This window comes from Astatotilapia calliptera, chromosome 8, assembly GCF_964374335.1.
Source record: "Astatotilapia calliptera chromosome 8, fAstCal68.1, whole genome shotgun sequence".
NCBI lineage: Eukaryota > Metazoa > Chordata > Actinopteri > Cichliformes > Cichlidae > Astatotilapia > Astatotilapia calliptera.
In genome coordinates this window covers 10630866-10654370 of record NC_137429.1, presented here as the reverse complement: position 1 = coordinate 10654370, position 23505 = coordinate 10630866, and the positions used below count along the sequence as shown (strand labels likewise).

At 43.3% G+C, this 23505-nt stretch overlaps 1 protein-coding gene across 2 annotated transcripts in view; it reads right to left on the bottom strand.

The window, feature by feature from the left end:
- Window positions 1–1491: 1491 nt before the first annotated feature.
- Window positions 1492–23505, bottom strand: part of ctbp2l (C-terminal binding protein 2, like) — a 43384-nt gene continuing 21370 nt past the window's right edge. Inside the window, exons 2-10 of one of the 2 annotated variants that reach the window (XM_026178441.2) lie at window positions 21405–21559; window positions 17531–17675; window positions 14828–15034; window positions 8774–8988; window positions 7311–7441; window positions 5550–5677; window positions 4985–5102; window positions 4609–4683; window positions 2230–3296 (exon numbers count right to left, since the gene is read on the bottom strand). In XM_026178441.2, coding sequence (XP_026034226.1) covers window positions 4620–4683; window positions 4985–5102; window positions 5550–5677; window positions 7311–7441; window positions 8774–8988; window positions 14828–15034; window positions 17531–17675; window positions 21405–21559 — 1163 coding nt within the window. In that variant the 3' untranslated portion in view covers window positions 2230–3296; window positions 4609–4619. Of the gene's footprint in view, window positions 3297–4608; window positions 4684–4984; window positions 5103–5549; window positions 5678–7310; window positions 7442–8773; window positions 8989–14827; window positions 15035–17530; window positions 17676–21404; window positions 21560–23505 lie in introns of both variants that reach the window. The other variant, XM_026178440.2, reaches the window with a different exon arrangement.

Below are 23505 nucleotides of genomic sequence, written 5' to 3'. Positions count from 1 at the left end.
ATTAAATACAAATTTTTATTAAAGTTTAAATTTCTGAATAAGACTTTTAATATTAATTAACCTGCAGGGTTCTTTTTGTAGCCAAAGAGTTTCCCCCTGCTGGCAATATGAAGAACTGCAGGTTTAAGGTACTTTTCACTTATGTTCCATACATTCATCTTTTATATACAGTCTGTTATTTTACCCCCTCAGCAGGATTTTGTTTAAAACTTACAGAATTACTAGATCAAGAGAGGTTTATAAAAACAGACCTCCCCCCCCCCCCTCCCCTTTAAATTAATTGTTCTGGGACTAAACAATGTGAGATTGTTTTTGTTTTTCATTCAATAAGAAGTTATTTCTTGTAGCCCCAAATACTGGATTTCATTCTATTTCAGTATTGTCTTCATCCCCCCCACCACCACCAAGTATTGGGGCTTTACACTTGTGATAAAGCCCTGATATTGTGATTTTTATTTTATTTTATTTTTTTCATAATTATGAAATATACACTTGCTGATCACTTTATGAAGTACACCATGCTAATACCGTGTGGACTCTTTTTTTTGCCTTCAGAATGACCTTCATTTTTCATAGCATACAATTAAAATTGTATTAGAAACAGTGCTCTGAGATTTTGATCATATTGACATAATAGCATCACACAGTTGCTGCAGATTTGTTGGCTGCACGTTCATGCTAATCCATGATGTGACTCTCCCATTCTACCACATCTGAAAAGGTGCGCAGTGAGATCTGGTGACAAGCACAGCAGATTGTCACATTGAGAAACAAGTCTGAGAAGACTTGAGCTTTGTGATATAGTGTTATCCTGCTGGAAGCGGCCATCAGAAGATGGGTATACTGTGGTCAGAAAGGGATTGAGATGGTCAGCAGCATTACTCAATAATAAATTGGTACCAACAGGATCAAAAAGTACCAAGAAAATATCCCATCACTCCATCACTGATACAAGGAACGATGGATCCATGCTAGGAATTTGGTGTTATCATCTAAATGTTGCAGCAGAAATCAAGACATGCAAACCAGGCAACATTTTTCCAGTCTTCTTCTTCTGTTGTCCAATTTGACAAATCTTCAAATTGTAGCTTCAGCTTCCTGTTCTTATCAGACAGACACAGCACGCATGTGATCTTCTGCTGTTGTACGCCACCTGCTTCAAGGTTCGATGCGTTGCGCTTTCAGAGATGCTCCGTGCACGATTAATGCACTTTCACCCAGAGAAGTGCCACTCACCTTTCTTCTCTACTGTACGGGGAAATTCCCAGTAGATCAGTAGTTACTGATATACTTACTAAAATCACCTTTCTTCTGCATTCTGCTGGGCCTTTGAAGGCCAATCTTGACTGTACATGGCTAAATGTGATTATTTTCTTGCTGTGACATTTGCTGAGTTAACAAACAGGTGTACCTAATGAAGCGGCCAGTGCATGTACATGACAAGGGAGTAAACTTGTTTTACATGAAAATCAAGAAGTCAGTACAGACGGCTGGTTCTCAGAATCGTATCTTTATCTTTTTTTTTTCTCTTTCTTTTTTTTTTTTTATTTGAACTGCACTGAATGCTAAATGTTCACCTTGTACAAGAAACAAATACAAATACTCACACTAAAAACAAAAACATACTGCTGGCTGCCTCTTCTGCTATTGTTGGGACACTAAATAAGAGTTTCAGCTATTGCTCTTACAGAGTACAGGATGCCCCAAAGAACCTGGCCTTCATTAGAACAAAGGAAATATTAAGGAGCAGGTAGAGAGGGGGGATCACATAGGACTATGGTTATAGGAACATTTAACTAGGCAATACGAAGCTAACAGGACTCCTCAAAACTCTTTAACACCAAAAAATTGTGTGAATGTGTCCTTTTTATAAAAATACCACGATGGAGAGGATGATGGAGAGAAATATTCAATATTCAGACGAACCAGATCAGTCTTTGTGTTTTCTTTTTTTCCTTTTATAGACAATTATTTTGCGGGGGGGAGGGGCGGGAGGAGAAACAATATCTGCAAAAAAAAAAGTGTTATTCCTGAGTCATTAAGAAACCATGCTGAATTTAACCCTTTCCTGTCTTCAGTGTGAAATGTGCTCACAGAAGGGACTGGGTCACCATGTCTAACAAGACTGCCATTATGATTAGTTAGCCATCAGACGCTTCTCTGGAGAGAACTGGATGCATCGCTGAGCTTTTAGGAACTAAAAGTACAAAATAACTTCTTTTCAAAAGCTTCAGCTGCAGTTACGTGTTTAATGAATGGCTTTACGTTAATCACCAACTGCTTTAAAAAGTAGTAAGTTGGAGACACTTAAAACTCAAAAATTCTCACACTGTGTACAAGTGCCCTCTAGTGGTGAAAAGCTGGTACTCCAGCTGTGACAGGTGTCAAATGTACCACTGCCAGGAAAGGGTTAAAGCCCACTTTTGATTACTATAATTGATGAACAATCTTTTTCTTTAATTTGATAAATATATATAAGCTGATAATCCATTTTTAGTCATTCACACTGATGATAAAAAGAAAAAAACAATATTAATAATAATTCTCTTCTGAGGCATAATTGGGGGCCTAAATAACACACACTTGTTACACAATGAGGATTGGAGCTGGGTGAAGAAGAGGCGGGGAAGATTAGGAGCGCTGTCAGGGGTCATACGATCCAGTAACGTATGATGCCAAAGGTTTTTCTTTTTCTTTTTTTCTCTTGTTCAGTTGGTGTGTTTAGAAGTGGGCTTACATTTCCCATGAGCTCTGAGGTGGGTGGTACGGTGGGGGCAGCTGAACAGAGTCTCATCGGGTAATCCCGGAGCACTAAAAACACTGGACTCTGTGTCCACAATCATAGGCATGTCCCAAAGAAAGACAAAAATACATCATCATCAAAGAGTAAAGTCGGTAACTGAACCCAAAGAGACAGAGAGTAAAAACTAAAAGGGTTAAAAGTACAAATTTCCCGGAACACTTCTTTTGTTCCCAGTTGCTGGCTGGATTTTTAGCAGGCAGCCGCTTGTGTCGTTTCACTGTCTCTTGGTCCCAGTTGGTCAGTTGCTTTGATTGGTTGTTTCTGAGTGTCAACAGGCCGGATGAGATGCTGCCGTATGTATCCTTTCTGCTGCTATTGCTCGGTGAGGTGCTCTCTAGTGTCGCCGTGTTTAGAGGGCTGGTTGGGCGATGGGGCCTGGGAGGGGTGTGTACCAGAGGGCAAGGTGTGGGCGATGGGCACCCCACCAGGCACCATGCCCTCTAAAGCCCCTGGGATGCCGCCCGGAGCCACTCCAACCACACCTGGCGGGTATCTGGGGAGGGAAAAGGTCAGAGGTTAGTGGTGCCGACACGAGCCTAACCCCCACGTACAACCGTGAAAGACAGGATTCTGTGCAAAGACCTCATCATCTAGTGAAACTGCTGCTTCTTTTCCACCTTTTCAGGAACGTGTTTAAGAGTTACTTAGCTTTCAGGCTGAATTTTCAGATTCAGAAAGGTCCAAATTAATGTGAATAAAATTGGAATTTCTTGTCGTTTTAATATGTCCAGAAAAATATGCAGCCAGATTAGACTAAACATGAAACAGGTGCAAGATGGGGAAAGAGAGGGAGACTCAACAGATGGCCAGACAAAAAGAGTTTTTGCTGTTTACTAACTTTTTACACATCAAACAATTTAAAAAAGACATTAATTACTTCTCTAAGATCAGAACCAAGTTGCGGAAGCTACCAGGCTTTAATTTCATAAAGCTAGAAGCAACGAGGGAGCGGAGGTAGAGAAGAATCCATTAAACTTTGGCGTACATCTGGATCACATTCCTTAAAACAGGACGTGGGCATTGGTGGAGCATGAACTCTCCAGGCGATCTTCCTGTTTATAGAGATTACATTAATCAACATACTTTGGAAAGTATTTCTTGCCTTGCTTATTGATTTGTTTCTTCAGCTTAGATTAAATATGAAACTGTTTCAGTTTCATTATGGTAATTAAAATAAAAAGGCAAGATACTGTTTGGTCTATAAATGCACATAATCTGCTCATAGCTCGTAAAGTTTTAGTGCCTAATTTAAAGATGATTGGGTCATAATTTGATATAAAAAGGAGAAAACACAATCCTCTCATGAAAGAAGCAGCACATGTTCTATTTATCAATGAGCCACATTTTTCTTTCCCATCATTTTTCTTTTATTGTTTTAAAAAAATGCAGTTATGCAGTTATCTTAATACTTCCTGAAACACAGACTTCCTGAGACTGTTTGGTGGAAAAGAGCTAATATGTCACATTAGTTAGGGGGGGAAATGGGTGTGGAAATCACAGTAAAATCCATCAACCAGAGAAGGAGAAAATAGCTGGAAAGAACATTCCCAAATACCTATAAGAAGGAAACCACGAAGCATGACTCCATCCATGGAAGTGCACCTCAGTGGTTTCATGTCATGCTTTCTGTGACACTCAAAAACCCACATTCACTGCTACCCATCTCTATTCTGTGTTCATTCAAACAGGTAAGTGCTGAAGGGGAACTACAGGAGGGACACACATCAGGTGAGCTCAGGAGGTGAGAGGGTCTTATATCCAGGACCTCCAACCGGAGGCTGTTGGCCCCAGATGATCGTATTTACCTGGTCCTGATCTAGGCATTAATTTTGTCTTGGGGGATGCCGGTTGTTACGCCTGGAAGAGTTTGGTTCACTTGGCTGCGTGAAAGAAGCACATGGAGGTGGAAATGCTGAGATCAAGAATGGCGAAGAGTGGGACAATGTGGACAGAATTTATTTCTGCTGCTAAGGGGAAGCGTTAGCGGATGAGATGCTAGGCTCTACAGGAGTGGTGAACTAACCTATAAAAACCACCGATCTATCAAGACATCTTTTACAACTGTATAAAGGCGGAGCAAACGAAGGAAATTGCTCTAGTTTATGATACTTTAGTGTAGCTCACAGGTGATAAAACTGTTGTTCTTAAAATGAAAATAATGGCTGTATTTTCAGTCCTTACCTGTAGGCAGCGCCATTATGCTCAGGGTGAACGCCTGGCTGATCCATGACCGCCCACGGTGCCGTAGTGACAAAGAACTCCTTGTTGACGCAGTTTCGTAGGCTGTCAGGGATACGGCCTGTCACGAGACACGCGTTCAGCTTAAAAGAGCTGCATAAATCTAACACACTCGAAGGCTACGACTTGTTACAGGGCATGAGCGGCCAGGCTATGCAAAGTGTTAATGAGTTCAGACTGACAAACATATCAGGCTTAGATACACAAATGCAAATTAGGACCATTTAACAATCAGTTTTTTAAATTCTTTTTTTTGGCCAGGGTGGCGGCAAGGCCAGCCCCCGAGAGCCACTCTGTGTCGTGAAGCTAAGGATAACATCAATTAAGAGGTCCAGATCTAATAAAGGCTGCCGAGGGTCTATTGAAGTGGAAATGTGACATCTGGGAAAGAAAAGACGTGCAACAGGTCACGCGGGAGACTGCACCGAGGCGCGGGCCTCCATAATGAAGCCGTGGATGTTTAGTTTCGATGGATGTTGGACAACAAAATTGAAACGCGGCGGCTTACCGGTGATGGCTCTTCGGATCTCGGTAGCTGCGGCCTCCCTCATTTCCAGTGAGGCCTGCTCGCTGTACCAGGCTGTGTGTGGCGTGCAGATCAGGTTTGGAGCATCTTTCAGTGGGCCCTGAGCAAAACTACAGCACACAGTCAAATTAATACAGTATGCACATTTTCTCCAACAAGCACATGATGACAGAATTATATTAAAACTAACATCAATAACAGGCTGTACCGGATGTTGTGGAGGGCTTCACTAATTAACTTATAAAGAAATACAAACGTAGAATTAATTATTTTTATTTTGAGGCCAATGACAAAACATATTCTTGTATATCAAAACCATCTGATACTGTAACTATTTCTTTTCCTTTAAAAACTATTTGTGTACAGTTTACATGACAGTTGTCTGGAAATATGGCCAGTGGGGTAAAATGTCAGATCCTGTTATTCACAGATGCCACCATCTTCTTCCTGCTGCTTTGATACTTCCTTTCTGTCAGCCTCTTTCCTCTCAGGAGACTCACAAAAACAGATCAGCATCAACTCCCTCCTCCCCCTCCATCATCCTTGTAACACCTAGCCTGGTTCTCTGCGTGTAAGCTTTGCAACGCGTCAGCAGCGTCCTGAAATCGGTGTCATGCCGCGTGGGATGGAGGTCCAAAGTTATGAAACGCTCCCCCGTTGACATGCTGGGTTAGCGGAGCATGAGTTCCAGATTCATCGGGTTCAGTTTCAGCCTTCTTGAGCAGCCACTCAGCTGAGCAGCTGTCCAGAAATAATCAGCCTCCAAACTCTCTGACTGCCCCCGACGCGTGAACAACACAACACCAGTTACCCGCTGAGACGGAAAACACGGATCTTAGGATGGTGGAGAAGTGGGACGCGTACCAAGCTGTTTGCCTTCTGATGAAAGCAGTTCATAGCTCAAAGCTAAAACACGGTGTCAAATCATAAGGGGAACAGGTGAGCTTTGGGAAATAAATCTGAAATTATTTCATTTACAATTATTTCAGACTGGTTACCCAGTGTCACCAGTATAGTTCATGATGAAGCTGTTACCAGATTTTCCAATTATTCATATCACCAGTACTTAACTGAATTAATTTGTTTATAATTGACAACAAAAGTAACAAGTGTCAAGATGTCATTTGAATAGTTATTAAATCAATTCAGCAGTACTTGTAACTCATTCATTCATTTGCCAAAATGAAGAAATTATAGATTTATTGATTATACTTCAAATTAAGCTGTACACTTTCACTCTTAATTAGCTGATTGCATGTTATGACACACTTACTGATGCCTTTTCACCTAGTTTTGGCCTTTCACCACTTTGCCCCCGGCACTTTCTCACGAATAAAGCGTAAGGAAAAATGTCCAAGAAGGTCTGTTTTAATAATCCTGTATAAATATGGTCTTTTCTTGGGTTATCGTTGTGTTTGGATACCAAAAAATGGAGATTATTCACCTCTTTTTGCACCTCTATTCAAACTCAAGCATACACCTGTACCTTTAAATGTTTTTAACTTGCTCTGACAAGAATAAATCCAGCTCTCCATCTCCTCAATTCTATTACACACAGGGCCCTGAAGGATCCTTTTAGAAGCACATGATTTCTCTTTTATCTCATTATAACTATATCTGCCATTGTTCCTGCCTGTCTGTCTATCTCTTAAAGGTTTTCTGTTTCTTTGTCTTTCCCTTCCTACACACCCATCACTTTGCTTGCCTATATCTGTCCAGGATTTGGCACATGTGTGCATTTACCTGAAGGGCTCGGTCTCATGGACGTCTAAGGCAGCTCCGCGTATCCTTCCCTCCTTTAACGCCTGGGCCAGAGCTTTCTCATCCACCAGACCTCCCCGTGCAGTATTGACCAAGAATGCACCCTGACGCATCTGTAGTGCAAAAGGCATGCAAACACAAACAAGTCAACACTAGGCACAGATGAAGCCAGCTTTTTTACAGCTCATGTATGGACTTTTGTGTGTATGCCAGCCTGGCAGGCAAATGAATGTGTTTGATCTAAAAGAGAGCATCAATCTGGATTATATGTCTTAAGACATATTAAACAGGACATAAATTGAGAAGAAGGAATAAAATGGTGACATCTCTGTTTCACCTGACACCTGAAAGATCTAGGAGACAGAAAGGCAACTGGGACAAATGCTGTCAGATGTGGGATATAGAGCAGGCTTTGTTCAAACCAAGGAGATGAAATGAAGGACGAGGGATGAGCTGAAAGATGAAGTAGCACCGCCACCCCTTGCTGCTTACCGGGGGGGGGAGAAAATAAGGCACAACAAAAAGTGTATGAGGGAGGAAGAAGAAAAAAATCAAATGAATATGCTCAGAAGAAAGTAATCCCTTAATGTTGACAAAAGCTGAAATCCAGGGGCATGAAAAGCCTTTACGCTGGCAGGCAGTCTTTTATTAGGCCTTGGTGGTTTTGACACACAGAAAATACACAAACATGCACACACACGTTTCCACTTTAAACGCTAAGAGCCACTGCCAAATTCTGGGTGAGGAAAGACAGAAAAGTGTTCTTTCATTGCAGCACTTAAGAGGCAGCTGAGAATCTTGTGCTTTGGAAAAGACACAGAGTTAACTGGGTTAGGCTATTACCCTACACCCACTCCTCTTCATCTCCTCACATACTGTAACTCAGGAAGAATGGAGCGCGAGGGACAAGACAAAGAGAGAGAGAGAGTGTGTCACAGTGCGGGGTGATATTGACAGAAGGAAGATGCGTCCCCAGCTTGTGCAGTTCCTCAGCTGCCCTGCAGGTGTCACCCCAGGCAGTGCCTCAGAGTGCAGTTATTGACTCAGAGAGCAGCACTTTCCCCTCACACTGTGCAGCCTAGTCGATATATTTGCTGTAGCCGTGGGCTGGCACTAATTGCATTTGACAGAGCAAAGGAATGAATTTGTGTCCAGCTTTGGTGGAGCTTAAGATAAAGAGCAGGGAATGTACAGGCAGGAAGGCTGCTGCTGTTTCCAGTCCTTTTTTTCTTCTTCCTGCTTTCTCTTTCTGCCAGATATAATGCTCTTTAGGACAGACACTAGGCTGACAGAGTAATAATATACCAGCATCTCGACTTGTCTACCTGCTAGATAGCACCGCATTAAGCCCACATCAGGTCACAGCTGTTCAATGGGATGTTCAGCTCTGTCTGGGTGACACGTGTGCGGGCGACGCGTGTCTGTGTTTGTTTTGAGTAATGCACCTGTTTGATGGTGAAGTCGTTGATGAGGTGATGGTTGTGTTCGTTCAGGTTGCAGTGCAGGGAGACGCAGTCGCTCTGGTAGAGCAGGTCCTGCAGGGTGTAGACGCGCTGGACGCCCAGCGAGCGCTCCAGGCCGTCCTGCAGATAGGGGTCGTAGAAGATGACGTTGAAGCCGAAAACCTTGGCTCGCACTGCAACCGCCTGGCCCGAACGACCTGGGGACACAAACAAAGAGTTTATAAAGTTTGTCAGCGTGCTCAAAGACACAGAGGGATTTCTCGTACGTTAACAGAGCGTGTCTTCTCCAGAAAAAGCCAGGCAAGTTCAAAAGTTGCACTGTTAAATACCAGTTCACTGATCATTTACATGTCTTGTTAACTATTAACTCTTTAAGTAGTCTTCCGAAATAGTTCTCCAGGCTTCTTAAAGGACATTCAAAGCTCTTCTTTGAATGTTGGCTGCCTTTTGTTCTGTTCGCTGTCAAAATAATCCCACACTGCTTCAGTAATGTTGAGGTCCGACCGCTCCATGGTTTGTGTGTGTTTTCTATCCAGGTATGCTTTTACTGAATTGGCAGTGTGTTTCGGGATCACTGTCATGTCACAAAATTAAACTGCTCAGATGCCTTCCAGATGGTATTGCATAGTAGCCAAAATTTGACGGTACATTTCTGTGTTCATAATACCATCAATTTTGACAAGATCCCCAACACCACTGGTTCATCTTGGTTCATCATACCATAAGACCTGTTTCCAGTTCTTGTGTAATTTGTCATATCTCAGCCTTTTCTGTTTCCCTTGCTTAAGTCTTCTTGACAACCACCCCTTCCATTGAGACCATCCCAAAAGGTTGATTCTGATCATCTGGATGTAGCGTTTTCAGTGGGTGAGTGCACGATGACTGAAACTAGCACCACTGAACAATGGGCTGGGAGGTCAGTTGTTGATCAATGGTCATGAGAATTTGCACATTAATGATCAAGGAACTGACCTCCCAGCCCATCGTTCATTCAGTGATGTTAGTTTCAGTCATTGTGCAATGCACTGTTTATAAGGTTGGGGAAACCTGCAGTCAGCTGAGACTGAAGAAGTCACTTGGTTGAGTGACGAAATGTTTCTCCCACTGAAAACACTACATCCAGATTGGGATTTACTTACTTGGATGATTGAGCATGCATCAAGACGTATTAGACCATCTACTAGTTTGTAGACATGTATCAAAAAGATGTAGGACGTAGAATTGCGTCCGCAGTGTTTTCTATCTAACATTCACACTCCAGTGAACTCATTGGGTTCAGTATCTTGCACTCACAATATCATTATGCAGAGGAGGACCAGGGATTGAACCATGAATCTTCCAATTAGTATGGGAACTCCACAACCTTCTAAGCCACAGCCATCCACCACTCTAACCCTTTGACGACACACTGCAAACAATGCAGAGATATAAGTTTTTGTCTTATAGCTCTTCAGAAACCACCTTGCCAATCCAAAAAAAGGGGGGAATAGGTTTTATTATTGTGATAGAATACTATTGACAAACTGCCTAAAGATACAATTTAAAATGAGTTCTTTGCTAAATTGAGCACTGGCTCATCCCCTGATTTGAGTGCTTTTTTATGCTTGAATGATAAAAAAAGAGAAAATAATCAAGTACAAGTTCTGACCTGAAAATGAGCGAAAAAGAAGCCAATGTCTAAAAAAAACTTCACAAAAAATAAACCTTTCATTCTTCTAATAGTAACAGGATGTCACTTGAACATCTTTCATGTTGCAACAGCCTTTTCATGTCGGCTTTATTATATTAAAGTTGTGAAAAAGGCTACTTTTAATATCACTAAGGGAAAAAAGGCTTATGATGAAGACAAGGAGCTATGATGAAAAAATTAAAAAACAACAAGAACAAACAAACAAAGGGCCTCATTCACCGTGTGTGCTTTTAAATTTGTGCACAAAATAAGCACTCAAACAAAAGTCAGGTTTGTGGATCGTGCAAAAGCAGCCAATTTTACTCTTACTATCGTGTGCACGTTAGAGAATCACTGTAAATCAGCAGGTGCACGCACGTTACTTGCAGTCAGCATACTTCCGTGGCCCCATTTTTCTCTATATAAGGAAACGTGTTTGCCTAGAGGCGGATCACAGAGAAAGCTGTGAAGCTGTTCTAAGAGAAAAAAGGTCACTTAAGCAAAAAAAAAAGTTGTGGACTGAGGAAACATAATGTCTAAGGTGGAAACTGGAAAGACACACCAAGAGACTCGGGTTGCAATCACTGAAGCGGTAAATACTGAATCCTTGACGCACAGACCGTGACTTAGATATAAGAAAAAAGCTTAAGATACAAGTTTATGGAAAAAGGAATAACCGACCAGATTATACAAACATCCGTAAGTAGGACATTGTTGAAACAGTGGCGAGGTGACGGCGATGACGTCCAGCAAGGATGAAAGGCAACGGATTTGTGTTTATTTTATGTAATTGGCCACTGCCTTAATAAATTAAAGGTTTTTTAATTGTTTTAAGTCAGTTTTAACCTGCTAAGCATTTAGTTAAAACATGTATGTTTATATTTTCTAAGTCTGAGGCAGCTCTACGTTCGTTTGCCGTGCACCAACCACTTCAGGCACGAAAACACGGATGGATCCCGGATTTGTGAGTAAAACATTTGTTTGTGCTGATTAGGCACACGTTTGTGCAAACACACTGTTTGTGAATGAGGCCCAATGTGAGGTGAAGTTGTGAGACAGTGAATCAGAAACTGAATGTGCAGCATTCGAGCCTCTCCCTCTGTCTCTCACAGCCATTTGTTGTGTAGGATGCGAGTATCCACTCTGTTGGCTGGAGACGCCAGTTTCTGCTCTGCAGCAGCAGCTGAGAGAGAGAGAGGGACAGAGTAATGGAGAGGTGGATGTTGCTGCTCGTAAAAAGGATCGATAAGGTCCTTTACACTCTCAAGGTCCCCTCTTTGTGATCGAGCATTATATCCTGCTCTTACACTCCACAGCTGAAGAGAATCACTCCTTCTCTTCTTCTCCTTCAATGTCAGCCGATAAGAGACGTGCAATGCTAAAGACCCAGATATAGCTGCAGCTATCGCACAATAAAACTACAAATTTTGCAATGATCACAGTTGCGCACTTTACTTTTCTTCGAGTGATTCATCTGTCCATTTCTTTCTGCTAACGTTACTTTTCCTAATTTTCACAGGCCACGTTTGACACAACACAGAGCGTGGGTGTGAGCTGCTGTAAGTGCAAGCTAAAAAAGCGATGCAGACAGCAGCAGTAAAGGAATCAATTTTTTAAAAAGATTTTTCTTGTCAGTTTGAAACAGACCAGGTCATCCTGCAGCTGCAGTACGATGTGATTTACTAAACCTTTTGGAGCAGCTGTGGAAAGTTGGATCATCACTTCTTCTGCAATGATTTCTTCTGCCTCTCTGATTGTTGGAAAATGTCTGCAAAGAACTGGGTTTAAAGAGAAACTAGATCTACACAATCTTGATTTACAATGAGATCAGTTAACAGCTGAAGTTTTTGGCATCTAAAAATACCTCTAACTTTGTTGCACTGGGAAAAAAAGAATTTGTATTTTTTTTGTGCGGATTTTTCCTTTAATATGTCAGCTCCTCTGTCGTCTCTATTTCTAAGCCTCGCCCTCCCGTCCCACACTTATCAATGCCACATGCAACGAAAACCAGGGGGTCTGCCACCCACTCAGGTGGATCTGAACATTTTGATCTCTGTCATTTCACTCTCGACTCGGCAGCAGATGTTTGCTTTGCATTGCAAATTTTTCTGCTGACAAAGGTTTCAGATTCTGCAGTAAAACACGAGGCTGAAGCACCAATTCTTGAAATCAGCCCTGTCTCACCCAACAGTGAAGAGGCAAACATGGTGGCAATTGGCCAAGAGGTCAACGTTTTTTTTTAAAAAACATTGTTTCAAAAGTCCTTGTGCACAGCAGGCAGATTATCTCTGTTTTTACAAAAGGAACCAGGCGACATCACAATATCACTGGAGATATTTTCCATATTCTGCAAAGAGATGCAACAAGTGCAAAATCCAATAACGTGCAATACGGTTATTTGTTCTCTTTAGCTTTCAAATACTTGTCAGTTGTGTCTGTGTGCAATTTGGCGCAGGCGGGTAGTGCGCAATCGTCTGAAAACAGCTGCCTGCTTCATGTGGAGATGATACTGATCATAGTGGTGAGAGTGAACTAAACCTAATCACTCAAATAAACTGGTTTGAGTGATTAGACTTTTCACTGTGAGCAACTTCAAGATGGATGTAATGGGATTCTGTTAATTAAAAATTTAAGTGAGTACAGTTAGCATAGAAAAATGTGCAATTACCAGAGGCTGTCAAAAAGTCCTTATTTACCTTGCGATTGTGTCTCTTAAAACATGGAAGCATAACTTTGGCGGTTGGATATTCAGTTTTTATGTTTCCTTGACACATAATCGGCTAATGTTGCAGAAATATGTGGGAAGGATTAGACTTGGGTAATGAATTCCAACATTTTTTCATCGGTCCTCATCTGCATCTGCTGCAGTATCAACACTGTCTTTGCACGGCTAATTTGATTTGACCAACTGGAAATGCTAAATATGCAAGTGGAATTTTCTTTGTTTTGAATTTGCTTTGAGACGTTTCAAGAGAAAGTAATTATACTTGTCTGCAATCACTTTTAGTATAAGATGCAACATTTAAAAATATCATTTTTAGGGGAATATAATGTGTTAAAAATGTTGTTTTGCATTTAGTAACTAAAATGGCATTTCAAGCTTATCACACTGAACCCTGATGATCATTTAAGCCTTCATTCATATAAAAATGCTGATTAAAGGTATCTTAGATGTCTCTTCCCAGACTAACATATTCCCCAAATTCCAAAGTTGAAAATGAGTTTTTTATCAGATCAAATTTAGTTGATAGGATTATCCTGGATATTTACTGGAGGTAGATAGGCAGACCACAGCTACTTGGTTACATTTACATATGAGAAATAACAGAATAATTCACAACTAAAAGGCTTGAACTTATTTTTGAGAAGAAGATCAAATGGTTGGTTGTTTGGTACTTCAAGTCCTCGAGTCTACTGTCACCCCAGAGCTAGAGGGTTTTTTTTCAGTCTGTGTATTTGCCGACAGTTGTGCAGCTGGCTGAATATGCAGAGTCCTAGAAACCAACGCCAAGAGGCCTTCGATGTCCCCAACCTCCCACTGACAATGGATATTGTTTTGGAGACAGCTTGAGCCAGAAAGACCAGCGGAGGAGGCTGGAAATGGGAGGACTGGATGAGGAAGGGAGAGACAGGGGGGAGAAATCTTCCCTGCCAGGACCCGCTGTTCAGGCACAGTTAGTCCAGGCAGCTGTCTGGGACCTGTAGAGGAGGAAGGAGGTTGTGTGTTTGTGTGTGTGTTTGTGTGTGTGTGTGTGTGTGTGTGTGTGTGTGTGGGGGGGGAGGTGTATGTGGACAGAGAGATAAGGTGGCACTCAGGAAAGGCTTGTGAGAAGACAGAGCATCTGTCGGCCCGGTGATGTTGTGACAGGGCAGAGTGACGCACAAACACACACAATCACCACTAAAACAGGTGCAGAGAGGGAATCAAGTCAGAACACACACACACAAACACACAGAGGAAGAATCTAGTCTGCCATGAGGCCTGATCATGGCAGGGCAAGATGTCGAGGGACCGTGGTGACAGAGAAGAAGAGTTGAAAACAGAAGAAGAGAGTATAATAGAGATATAATGGTGAGCATTAGAGCAGTGGGATGAGAACAGTGAGGCAGAGAGAGGAAGTCAGCCCGCAGGGAGGCGAAACAGACAACCTTGAGATAATCTGTGGGACGGGCAGAGGGTGAAAAATAACCTTATCAGAGCAGGAAAACAGAAGGCACACTGAGTGGTGAGAGGATATGAAAGCACAAAAGTGGAAGCAACGGAAGGGGGAGTAAATTAAAAAAAAACATGATGAAAATAAGAGGAAAAAGCAAGAGAAGGAGCCAGAAAAAGGCTAAAAGAGGAAAGCGAATAACTGAATATTCACCAAAACCGATGAGACCCAGGGTTTCGCCACGTATGCGGGCGGCACCGGATGCCACCTCCCGGATTTGCTCCACGCTCTGGACTCGCGTGCCCTCCCGCAGAGCCTGGTAGAGCCAGGTGTTCCGCCGGTAAAGGTTGAGGATGTGGCACAAGGTCGAGTCTGCCGTCTCCTCCACAGCTGCCGAGGGAATGTTGCACACGGCAATGCCTAAAGATAGAACAGTAAACACACACAAGGCAGAAGGGTTGAAAAGCACATTAAAGACGTATGTGACACGTGAAATATGAGTACAGAGGGAGATTTTATTGTCCAGGGCGAAAAAACCAACATGGGTCACTATGATTTCTGATATTCATGGTCAGCATCTCAAGGGAGTGTGAAAATGACATCAGAATATGTCGGCTTCATTGGAGCGTGACCTCCAGCACGCATTGCAGCCGAGGATGAAACAGACCGGTGGATTTGGTGTGCCGGATTGATGTTTTTCATGTACCAGTCAGTCTACATTCCAACACTCGCTTACGGTCATGAGATCTGGGTCATGACCAAAAGAGTAAGGTCACGAATAAAAGCAGATGAAAATAGTTTCTTTTGTAGGGTGGCTGGGATCAGTCTTGGAGATAGAGTGAGGACCTTGGACATACAGAACCTGCTAGAGAGATTATACATCTAGCCTAGTCTGGGAATCTCAGGATCCCACAGGAGTAACTGAAACGTGTTGCTGGAGATAAGGACGACTAGAATACTCTGCTTAGGCAGCTGCAACCCCTAACCTCACTTTAGACAAGTAGAAGATGATGGATACGTGAATGGATATTATGTACTATAACACAGGTCATATATTATAAAAACTTCAAAGGAAGCTTTTGGTCCAAAAGTATATTTTATTATATTTACCCATATAGGGGTGATATCTTCTGTAGATCTTCTGGGTCGGGGATGAGTTCCTGCCCCAAGTGGAGGAGTTCAAGTATCTCGGGGTCTTGTTCGCGAGTGATGGGAGAAGGGAGCCGGAGATCGACAGACGGATTGGGGCTGCAGCTGCAGTAATGCGGATGCTGCACCGGTCCGTCGTGGTGAAGAGGGAGCTGAGTGTAAAAGCGAAGCTCTCAATTTACCGGTCGATCTACGTCCCTACCCTCACCTATGGCCACAAGCTGTGGGTAGTGACCGAAAGAACGAGATCGCGGATACAAGCGGCAGAAATGAGCTTCCTCCGAAGGGTGGCTGGCCTCTCCCTTAGAGATAGGGTGAGAAGTTTGGCCATCCGGGAGGGGCTCAGAGTAGAGCCGCTGCTCCTCCACATCGAAAGGAGCCAGCTGAGGTGGTTCGGGCATCTGACAAGGATGCCCCCTGGGCGCCTCCTGGGTGAGGTGTTCCAGGCATGTCCCACCGGGAGGAGGCCCCGGGGCAGACCCAGGACACGCTGGAGAGATTATATCTCTCGGCTGGCCTGGGAACGCCTTGGTATTCCCCCGGATAAGCTGGAGGAGGTGGCTGGGGAGAGGGAGGTCTGGGCCTCTTTGCTTAGGCTGCTGCCCCCGCGACAGGCCAGAGGAAAAACATGAAAAGTTGATAATGGTGTGAACTGATCCCTTAATAACTTGGGTTATCTTTAATTAGGTCTATATTTGGGCAACGTAATCAGTATTCCAAACATCACCTGCTAAACGTCAATAATAATATGAAGATACACACGTAAATATGTAAAGTCAAGATCTTATCCAGTGCAGTGTTCATAATTTTGTTCCTTTCAGCCGATATACAGGCCTGACCTTGTGGTATTACCTTGCCGTTTCCTCCAACAACACAGACTACTTTTTTTTCTCTGTTCTAACACTTAAGCACTTCTGCCTGCCCTCATTCTCCTCCTAATGTCCTCATCTCACTCTGTATCTCGGAATAACAGCGCAGTCGTCTCTAGACAGCAAAAAATAGACCGAGCCTGCTCAATCAATGGCCCCTTTTTTCTTCTCCCCGAGAACAGCCGTCATATCAGCGCCGCCTTCTCCAGGCACGATAGCTTTTGACTCCTGTGTTGCAAGGCAGAGCGCCTTCGGTGAGTGGGTGGCAGTTAGACACAGTATCTCATATTGGCAGGGAAATGGCAGCTTTGTCAACTGTAAGAGCTTTTTGAGCCACCAGCCTGCTGATATAAGCCTGGGTGGTGTTTCAGGGAGAAAACTGAACTCTTCTCCTTCCCCGTGTGTCTTTTACTCTGTCTCTTTGAACATTCTGGCTCACAGCGGGATGTCTGCACTTCATCTGACTATTTATTCAGCCTTTGATACTATTCAGAAAAAATCCATACAGTAAAAACAAGGAAACGGTATACGTGGTATTCGAAGTAGTCCGCTTTAGGGACAACGACTATTAGCTCTATTTCATCGCTGCTTTTCTTTTAGATGGTCAGTCCAATTTTAACGCTGCGATGTGATGAATCTTCCCTTCAAGATTCACCTAAATCTGATTACAGGCACCTGAGGTATCGTTTGTCATTAACAGGCAAACAAACGATCAAACAAGCAAATCAGCAGACCTGCTCCCTCACAAGAAATCAATGCGACGCAGGATAGTCGTATCAAAGGAGCACAAAACACATTAGAGCTTTGCTCAGATGTAGAAAAAGAGGCTGTTACACGAGCACAGATGTGGAGAAGAAAATGATTATGATTTAGTAGCCGCTATTTAAAGAGTTCATACCCAGCTCTCCAGCAGCCTTTATGTCAATGTTGTCGTAGCCGCTGCCGATGCGGATGATGATGCGTAGAGCTTTGAACTTTTCCAGGTCCTCTCTGGTCAGGGTGATGGTGTGGTACATCATGGCACCCACTGCCTCATTAAGCACCTGCAGACACATGTATTCATAAAATTTTGCATGACACAACTGAATGAAATGCTTTTCCCTCCTTAATCTGTGTCTTCCGTTGGCCAGTTTACTCGTTTGCTCATGCAAAACACGGCTATTAAATCCACTTGGGGATACAAGAGCTCATGACAATCACACTGTCGCATTCCTTTCAGAGATGCTGTGAAAATCACACGCCTGCCGTGACTTCCGACATTTGTGAACATTATAGATTTCACATCGAGGGGGAACTACAGACATCACATGGCCGCGAGCAACACTGACACATTGTCCATTTAACAGACCTGCACTGGAAGTAGAAACAGTCATTATATTGTTTTGCGGGGGCTCAGTTCTGCACGGTATTCACAATTGCACCAAGAGCGTTTACGGACACAAGATCTGGATAAGTGACTGGATAGAGAGGTACTGATTGCAGGATAAGCCTTATAAATTAAATAGAATAATAGAATTAAAATAGCCCCATTACAAAGAAAGTAACTAATTTACTACCCAGACTGTACCGCTCTGTATTTCAGGCTTCAAAATTTCCCGATTCCTGGGAATGTATCCCGCATTTGCCCTAGTAGCTTGTGTCTCCAAAAGTTGATTCTATTCATCTGGATGTAGCGTTTTCAGTGGGAGAAGATGAACAGAATCAACTTTTGGAGATTTACTTACTTGGATGATTGAGAATGCATCAAGACTAGTAGCTTGTGGTTATTTCTTCCAAATGTTCTTACCTGCTGTACTCATGCATTGAGTAAAATTTTAGGCTGCGCAAACTCCAGCTTAAAGATGCATGTCAGCTAAGTGTAAGTGAAAGTGGTTGTTACTTATTTTAAAGCAGGTAAAGGTCAAAACTAACTGTGCTTTTAAACAACCACATGGTGGCGTTGTTGAATCTACCTACCCAAAGACAATCCATTCAAGTTAAATAAAAAAGAATAAATAAAAACAATCTTAAGATGTACCAAGTGAAACATTTCCCAAAAAAGTCTGAATTCTGTCACCTTGGACGGGGGGGGGACAATCACTGTGAAATGCTGCTCATGCTGCTCCTCTGCCACTTAACGTGGACAAGGTGACCTGGCCTGTGATGTGGATCTAAACTATTCCCCTTCCGTATCAGCCCCGGCCCCTGTCAGCGCCTAAATAACAGCTCTACATTCACCGCCAGCCAAGCTGCATTAGCTTTCCTGTGATTAGTAGATTAGCTCTGAATTTCCATACTGCTTTTATTAGAGCAGTGTCCTGGACAGGCCTTCCAGATATTAGTTCAAGGTTAAAACACTCCTTACACGCACATGCGCGACCGGCCAAAATGCACACATACATAATTGTCTCCCTCTGCGCTGATCCTGAAGGTCTTGTGTTGTTTTTGAGCTGGGGGAAGGAATCTTCTAGCCTGATTGTAGTTGATGTTAATGGAAACTCTGACCTCAGCTACATCCCCCTCTCCACTGTAACCAAACCCTTCTCGCTTTAAGGATCTATCATTTCTTATGACGCCTGGACTTTTCTGACAAGGCACAAAGCCCGTGCTTCACATTTAGCCTGGCTGAGCAAAAGATAGACTGTTTCAAGGGAGTTTTGATTTGGTGATGTGCACACTGTAGTGCACACTCCTAGCTTCTAGGAGGGGGACTTTATGGCAATGAAGTCATCCCGTGAGTGATCCGCAGGGATGTTGTGCTGCTCAAACTGTTGCTTCATAAAACTACAGACTACTTAAAACTTCTTACAACGAAGGTGGCTTAGCATTTTGCAGGACAGCGTCACAAAATACTGTGAAATATGTCATAACACAACAAGCTCTGACCCCACTGGCCATTGTACCTTCAAAATCCACTTTAGCAGTGCATCGATTCCACAAAATCTTTCAATACTTCTAAAACAAATCCGTCCACACGAGATGTGCTGATTTTACAGAAGACTACATGCCAGGTCCAGCCGCTTAGGTCAGAGGGAGGTTACCAGTTTTCCTGGTTGCAGCCTCAGTGCTTATCTAAAGCAACGTGGCTTCTTGCACATTTACCCCAGTCCCCCACCTAAATAGTGAAATAGCAGCAAGAAAGCAAAAAAAGTTATGTCTTAGTGCCAAAGAATAAACAGATGTTAACCAGTATGTCCACTAAACTAGTCTGACACCTGGTTCCTCCAGTATGCACCTTAAACTGTTTTCGTGCAAGAGCCTGAACCTCCTAAATGCCCCCATTCATCCTTGTGTGTGTGTGTAACAGATAAAGCACAGCATTTAATATGTGAATGTGAATGGGTGAAGTACTTTAACAACAGAAAAGTGCTATAAATATCTATATAACCCCATTTAGGGTTTATTAAAGGATTTACTGCTTTGAAAATTTATTGTTTCTTATAAATGGAAAATAGTAAACATTTGCTGATATTGTGAAGACTTTCTATTCACAGTTTAACTAATGACGCGAGACGACAACACGCAATGTATGGCTCCCCCCCCCCCCTGCATTTTAGAGATTGAACTGTTAACTGAACACAGTATCATAATTTTTCCATCTATCATCTTTTAGTTACATTAAGAGTCATTAGCTGCAAGCCCCAAGCTTAACACCTCTTTTGGATGATCACAGTCAGGCGGCGCACAAAGTAATAGGCCAATATTGACTCCCTGCCATATGGGCTCTCATCCAACTTTTACAAGCCACATGTGGTTATGAGGCGCGACGACTGTGACAAAGACGAGGGATCAGAGACCTTGGATTATGATGCTGGAGCGCAGGTGCTGCATACAGGATTTGGTCTCACTGAAGTGGTATTGTAACTTGATCTTGATTGGTATTTGCCTGTGTGCTTTATTGTATCCCTATCACTTGAGAAAAAAGAGGATTACCAGGTAGAAGACTTCACATAACCTTAGGCAACTTTCATATTCAATCCTCGGCCAATCTTTTCCATAAGATTTTTTTTTTTTTATTGTTGTCTAGTGTATATGTACGGGAGTGTGGCAGCTGCTGTCCGCCCTGACAACATTGAACTGAAACACCCAGAGTTATCAACACTGCATCTTCGCATCCATGCTGCAGAAAGCAGAGATTGGACATTTTCAATCTATACCGCCCCTCTGGGTATCTAGACTGCAAGTTATTATTGCAAACTGCTGAATATGCTTGCGAGGTGAACATTACAATCATGTTTTTCCTGATAAGGCAGTGTTAAAACAAACAAAAAGCTACCCACTTTCCCCCCTTCTCCTCACCGCCCAAGGTCTTTGATTGAATTGATCTCTATGCAAATGCTTCTTTTTTAATATGTCCCATTTTCATAAAAACAGCGCGATGGAAGATATAGCAGCCCTCACTCTGTCTGCAGATGAAGAGATAGCACTTGGGTGATACCCATTTCTGTGGCCATATATTGTTTTGTAACCACGGCGCTGCATAAAAAGCAATAAAGAGCCTCTACAAGCCAATGTAATTACACCGCATCCCCGCTGTACGAGATTCTCTATTAGAACAATGGCACTGATATAGGCGTTACAGTCAGTGCTACAAAGTGACATTAAATCATAATGAAGCCACTATATTTTAACTGGCAGGTGTGTATGAGGCCAATATAACGCACTTCACATATCAGCGCTATAGAAAAAGGAAGAGGGAGATATGAGTGACGGGTAAATTCCGTCTCTCCATCAAGGTTCAGCTGCGATGTGGAAGACACTGAAAGTGAACTACGGTGCGTGCGTCTTCCTACCTTCTCGTGGATCTCCTGCGTGGACTGAGCATCACAGAAGGCAACGGTTGCTAAGTCTTTAAGGATGGGCATCTCCACGGTGCAATCACGCCCGTCCAGCAGGGCCACCAACGGGCGGGGATGCATGGGCCCGTTCATGATTTGAGGCCGAATACCTGGAGAGATACATTCAAGAAGAGGAAAGATTATTTTAAACAGAAAAGGTATTAAGAAAATCAGGAAAGATGAAATCCAAATAAAATATAAAATGTAACTATCACTAAATTGCAGTCTTCACTCAGTTAATCAACACTCAGATAACAATCATCTGCTGTGTGTATGCATGTGTGCACTTGTGTGTGCTGATTAGGATGTAGCAGGAAGCGGGGCTTCTCCGAACTAACAAAAGTTGCTCAATAAATCAATGCGCCTACTCAAGACTGGATTAGAAGACGGGCTCACTTGCAGGAATCCTCTGGGTCTGGCTCTCAAACGCACACAGAAACATTTACATACACTGACACAGATAGGCGAATGCAAGCAGACAGAGTTTCACACAATCATATGAAGGGGAACAAATTCCCCTGTGTGCATACTGACACGCACACTTTGGTCGTTCTCTTTTACCAGTTAAAAAACGGCAGTGTGAGTGGAACCAGCTGCTGTGGAACAGGGGTGAAAAAAAAGAAGAAGAAAAGAGAAACACTGTGAGGACACCTTTAGAAATGCCTCATAAGAGCAATGCATCATTGAAATGAAGAGCATTGGAGAAAACGCTACAAGCCTGAAACAAACTCGGAAGCGACTCGCAGCTGCACTTCGGCACACTTGACAAAGTGCGTGTCGTAACTCGGGTTTCTGTCGCCGCTCGGCTCTTTCTCCTCTCCTTACTCGCTACTTTTCTCACTTGAAGTAAAATGAGTCAAGAGAAGCCGAACTCCCCAGCGGGATCGACCTTCTCACACATCCCACTGAAGAGGACGTGTCGCGCTTCGAAGACAGACAATTACCAGCCCCTGCTTCATACAATGTTAACAAGTGAGGAGCATCAATATTCATGCTTCCCTCAGATGCTGGCCTGTGGACGGAGAGACTTTAGAAGAAGCAAAACTGCTCCTTGCTAAGAAACAGCATCGCAACACTGCACAGGTCACCATATTCACCCCGACAACAAGATCCCCTGCGGATGTTTCCCTGTGACTTCACGACATCACGTTTCTTATCTAGGTTTGCTGCTAAGATCTGTATCGGGATGCTCATGCATGACCTCACTCTGTGCACGCACTAGTGTATGCATAGCTCTCAAAGTTATCCTGAAGATTACAATGACGCCATGTGATAAGGAGCAGGGTGGAGAAAGGGAAAGGAGAGCAAAGGTGGAGGAGGTCTCATTAGGGCAGTGCTCTTTGGGATTACAGCACACAGCATTGGGACCGATATAGGTGAGATAAGGAGATTTAAGATGAGATGTGTGTGTGCACAAACAAGTTAAAATGCACAGTGAGAAAAACAACAGGTGGGAGGGGAGGAGGGGGGAAGAAAAAGAGGAGCGATTCAGAGAAGAGTGAAATTAAAATGTAAAACAAGGAAGCATAAAAACAGACTAAACACTGCCTGTTAGCTTAAAGAGCTCCCAGGAGACTTATCAGGGGAGAAGGAGGCTGAAAGGAGAAGGAACACATAAACGACAGCAGAGACGCAGAGAAAGCCCAGCTGACAGAAAGCGAGCAGTCCAGCAGTGTAGCCTCTTAGGGCAGGGGGGGAGGATTGTAGCAAAGATGTCGTCTCCGTGCGCCTTCCGCCTGTTGTCATGGTGATCACTTAACAGGCTTTGGCTGCCAGTTTTAATGCACTTTATTTTTGGCACCGCCGGCATCTGCGCCATGAGTTGGGGTCGGAGGCGCAAACGGCCGTATCCACCCCACTCTTGCGGTGCAAAGGGCGGAGGAGATGTTTTCTCCCCTGACATACAGACAGCCGCCTCCTCCCCTCTCCCTCCGCCTCCTCATCTCAAGCCTTCCATCAAACGCCTCCGTTGCTTCCTACCTCCTTATCAGGCTCCCTGTTCAAGACAGCTGACATGACGGTGGGAAAGGTGAGGCTTACCAGCTTGGCTGTCGCA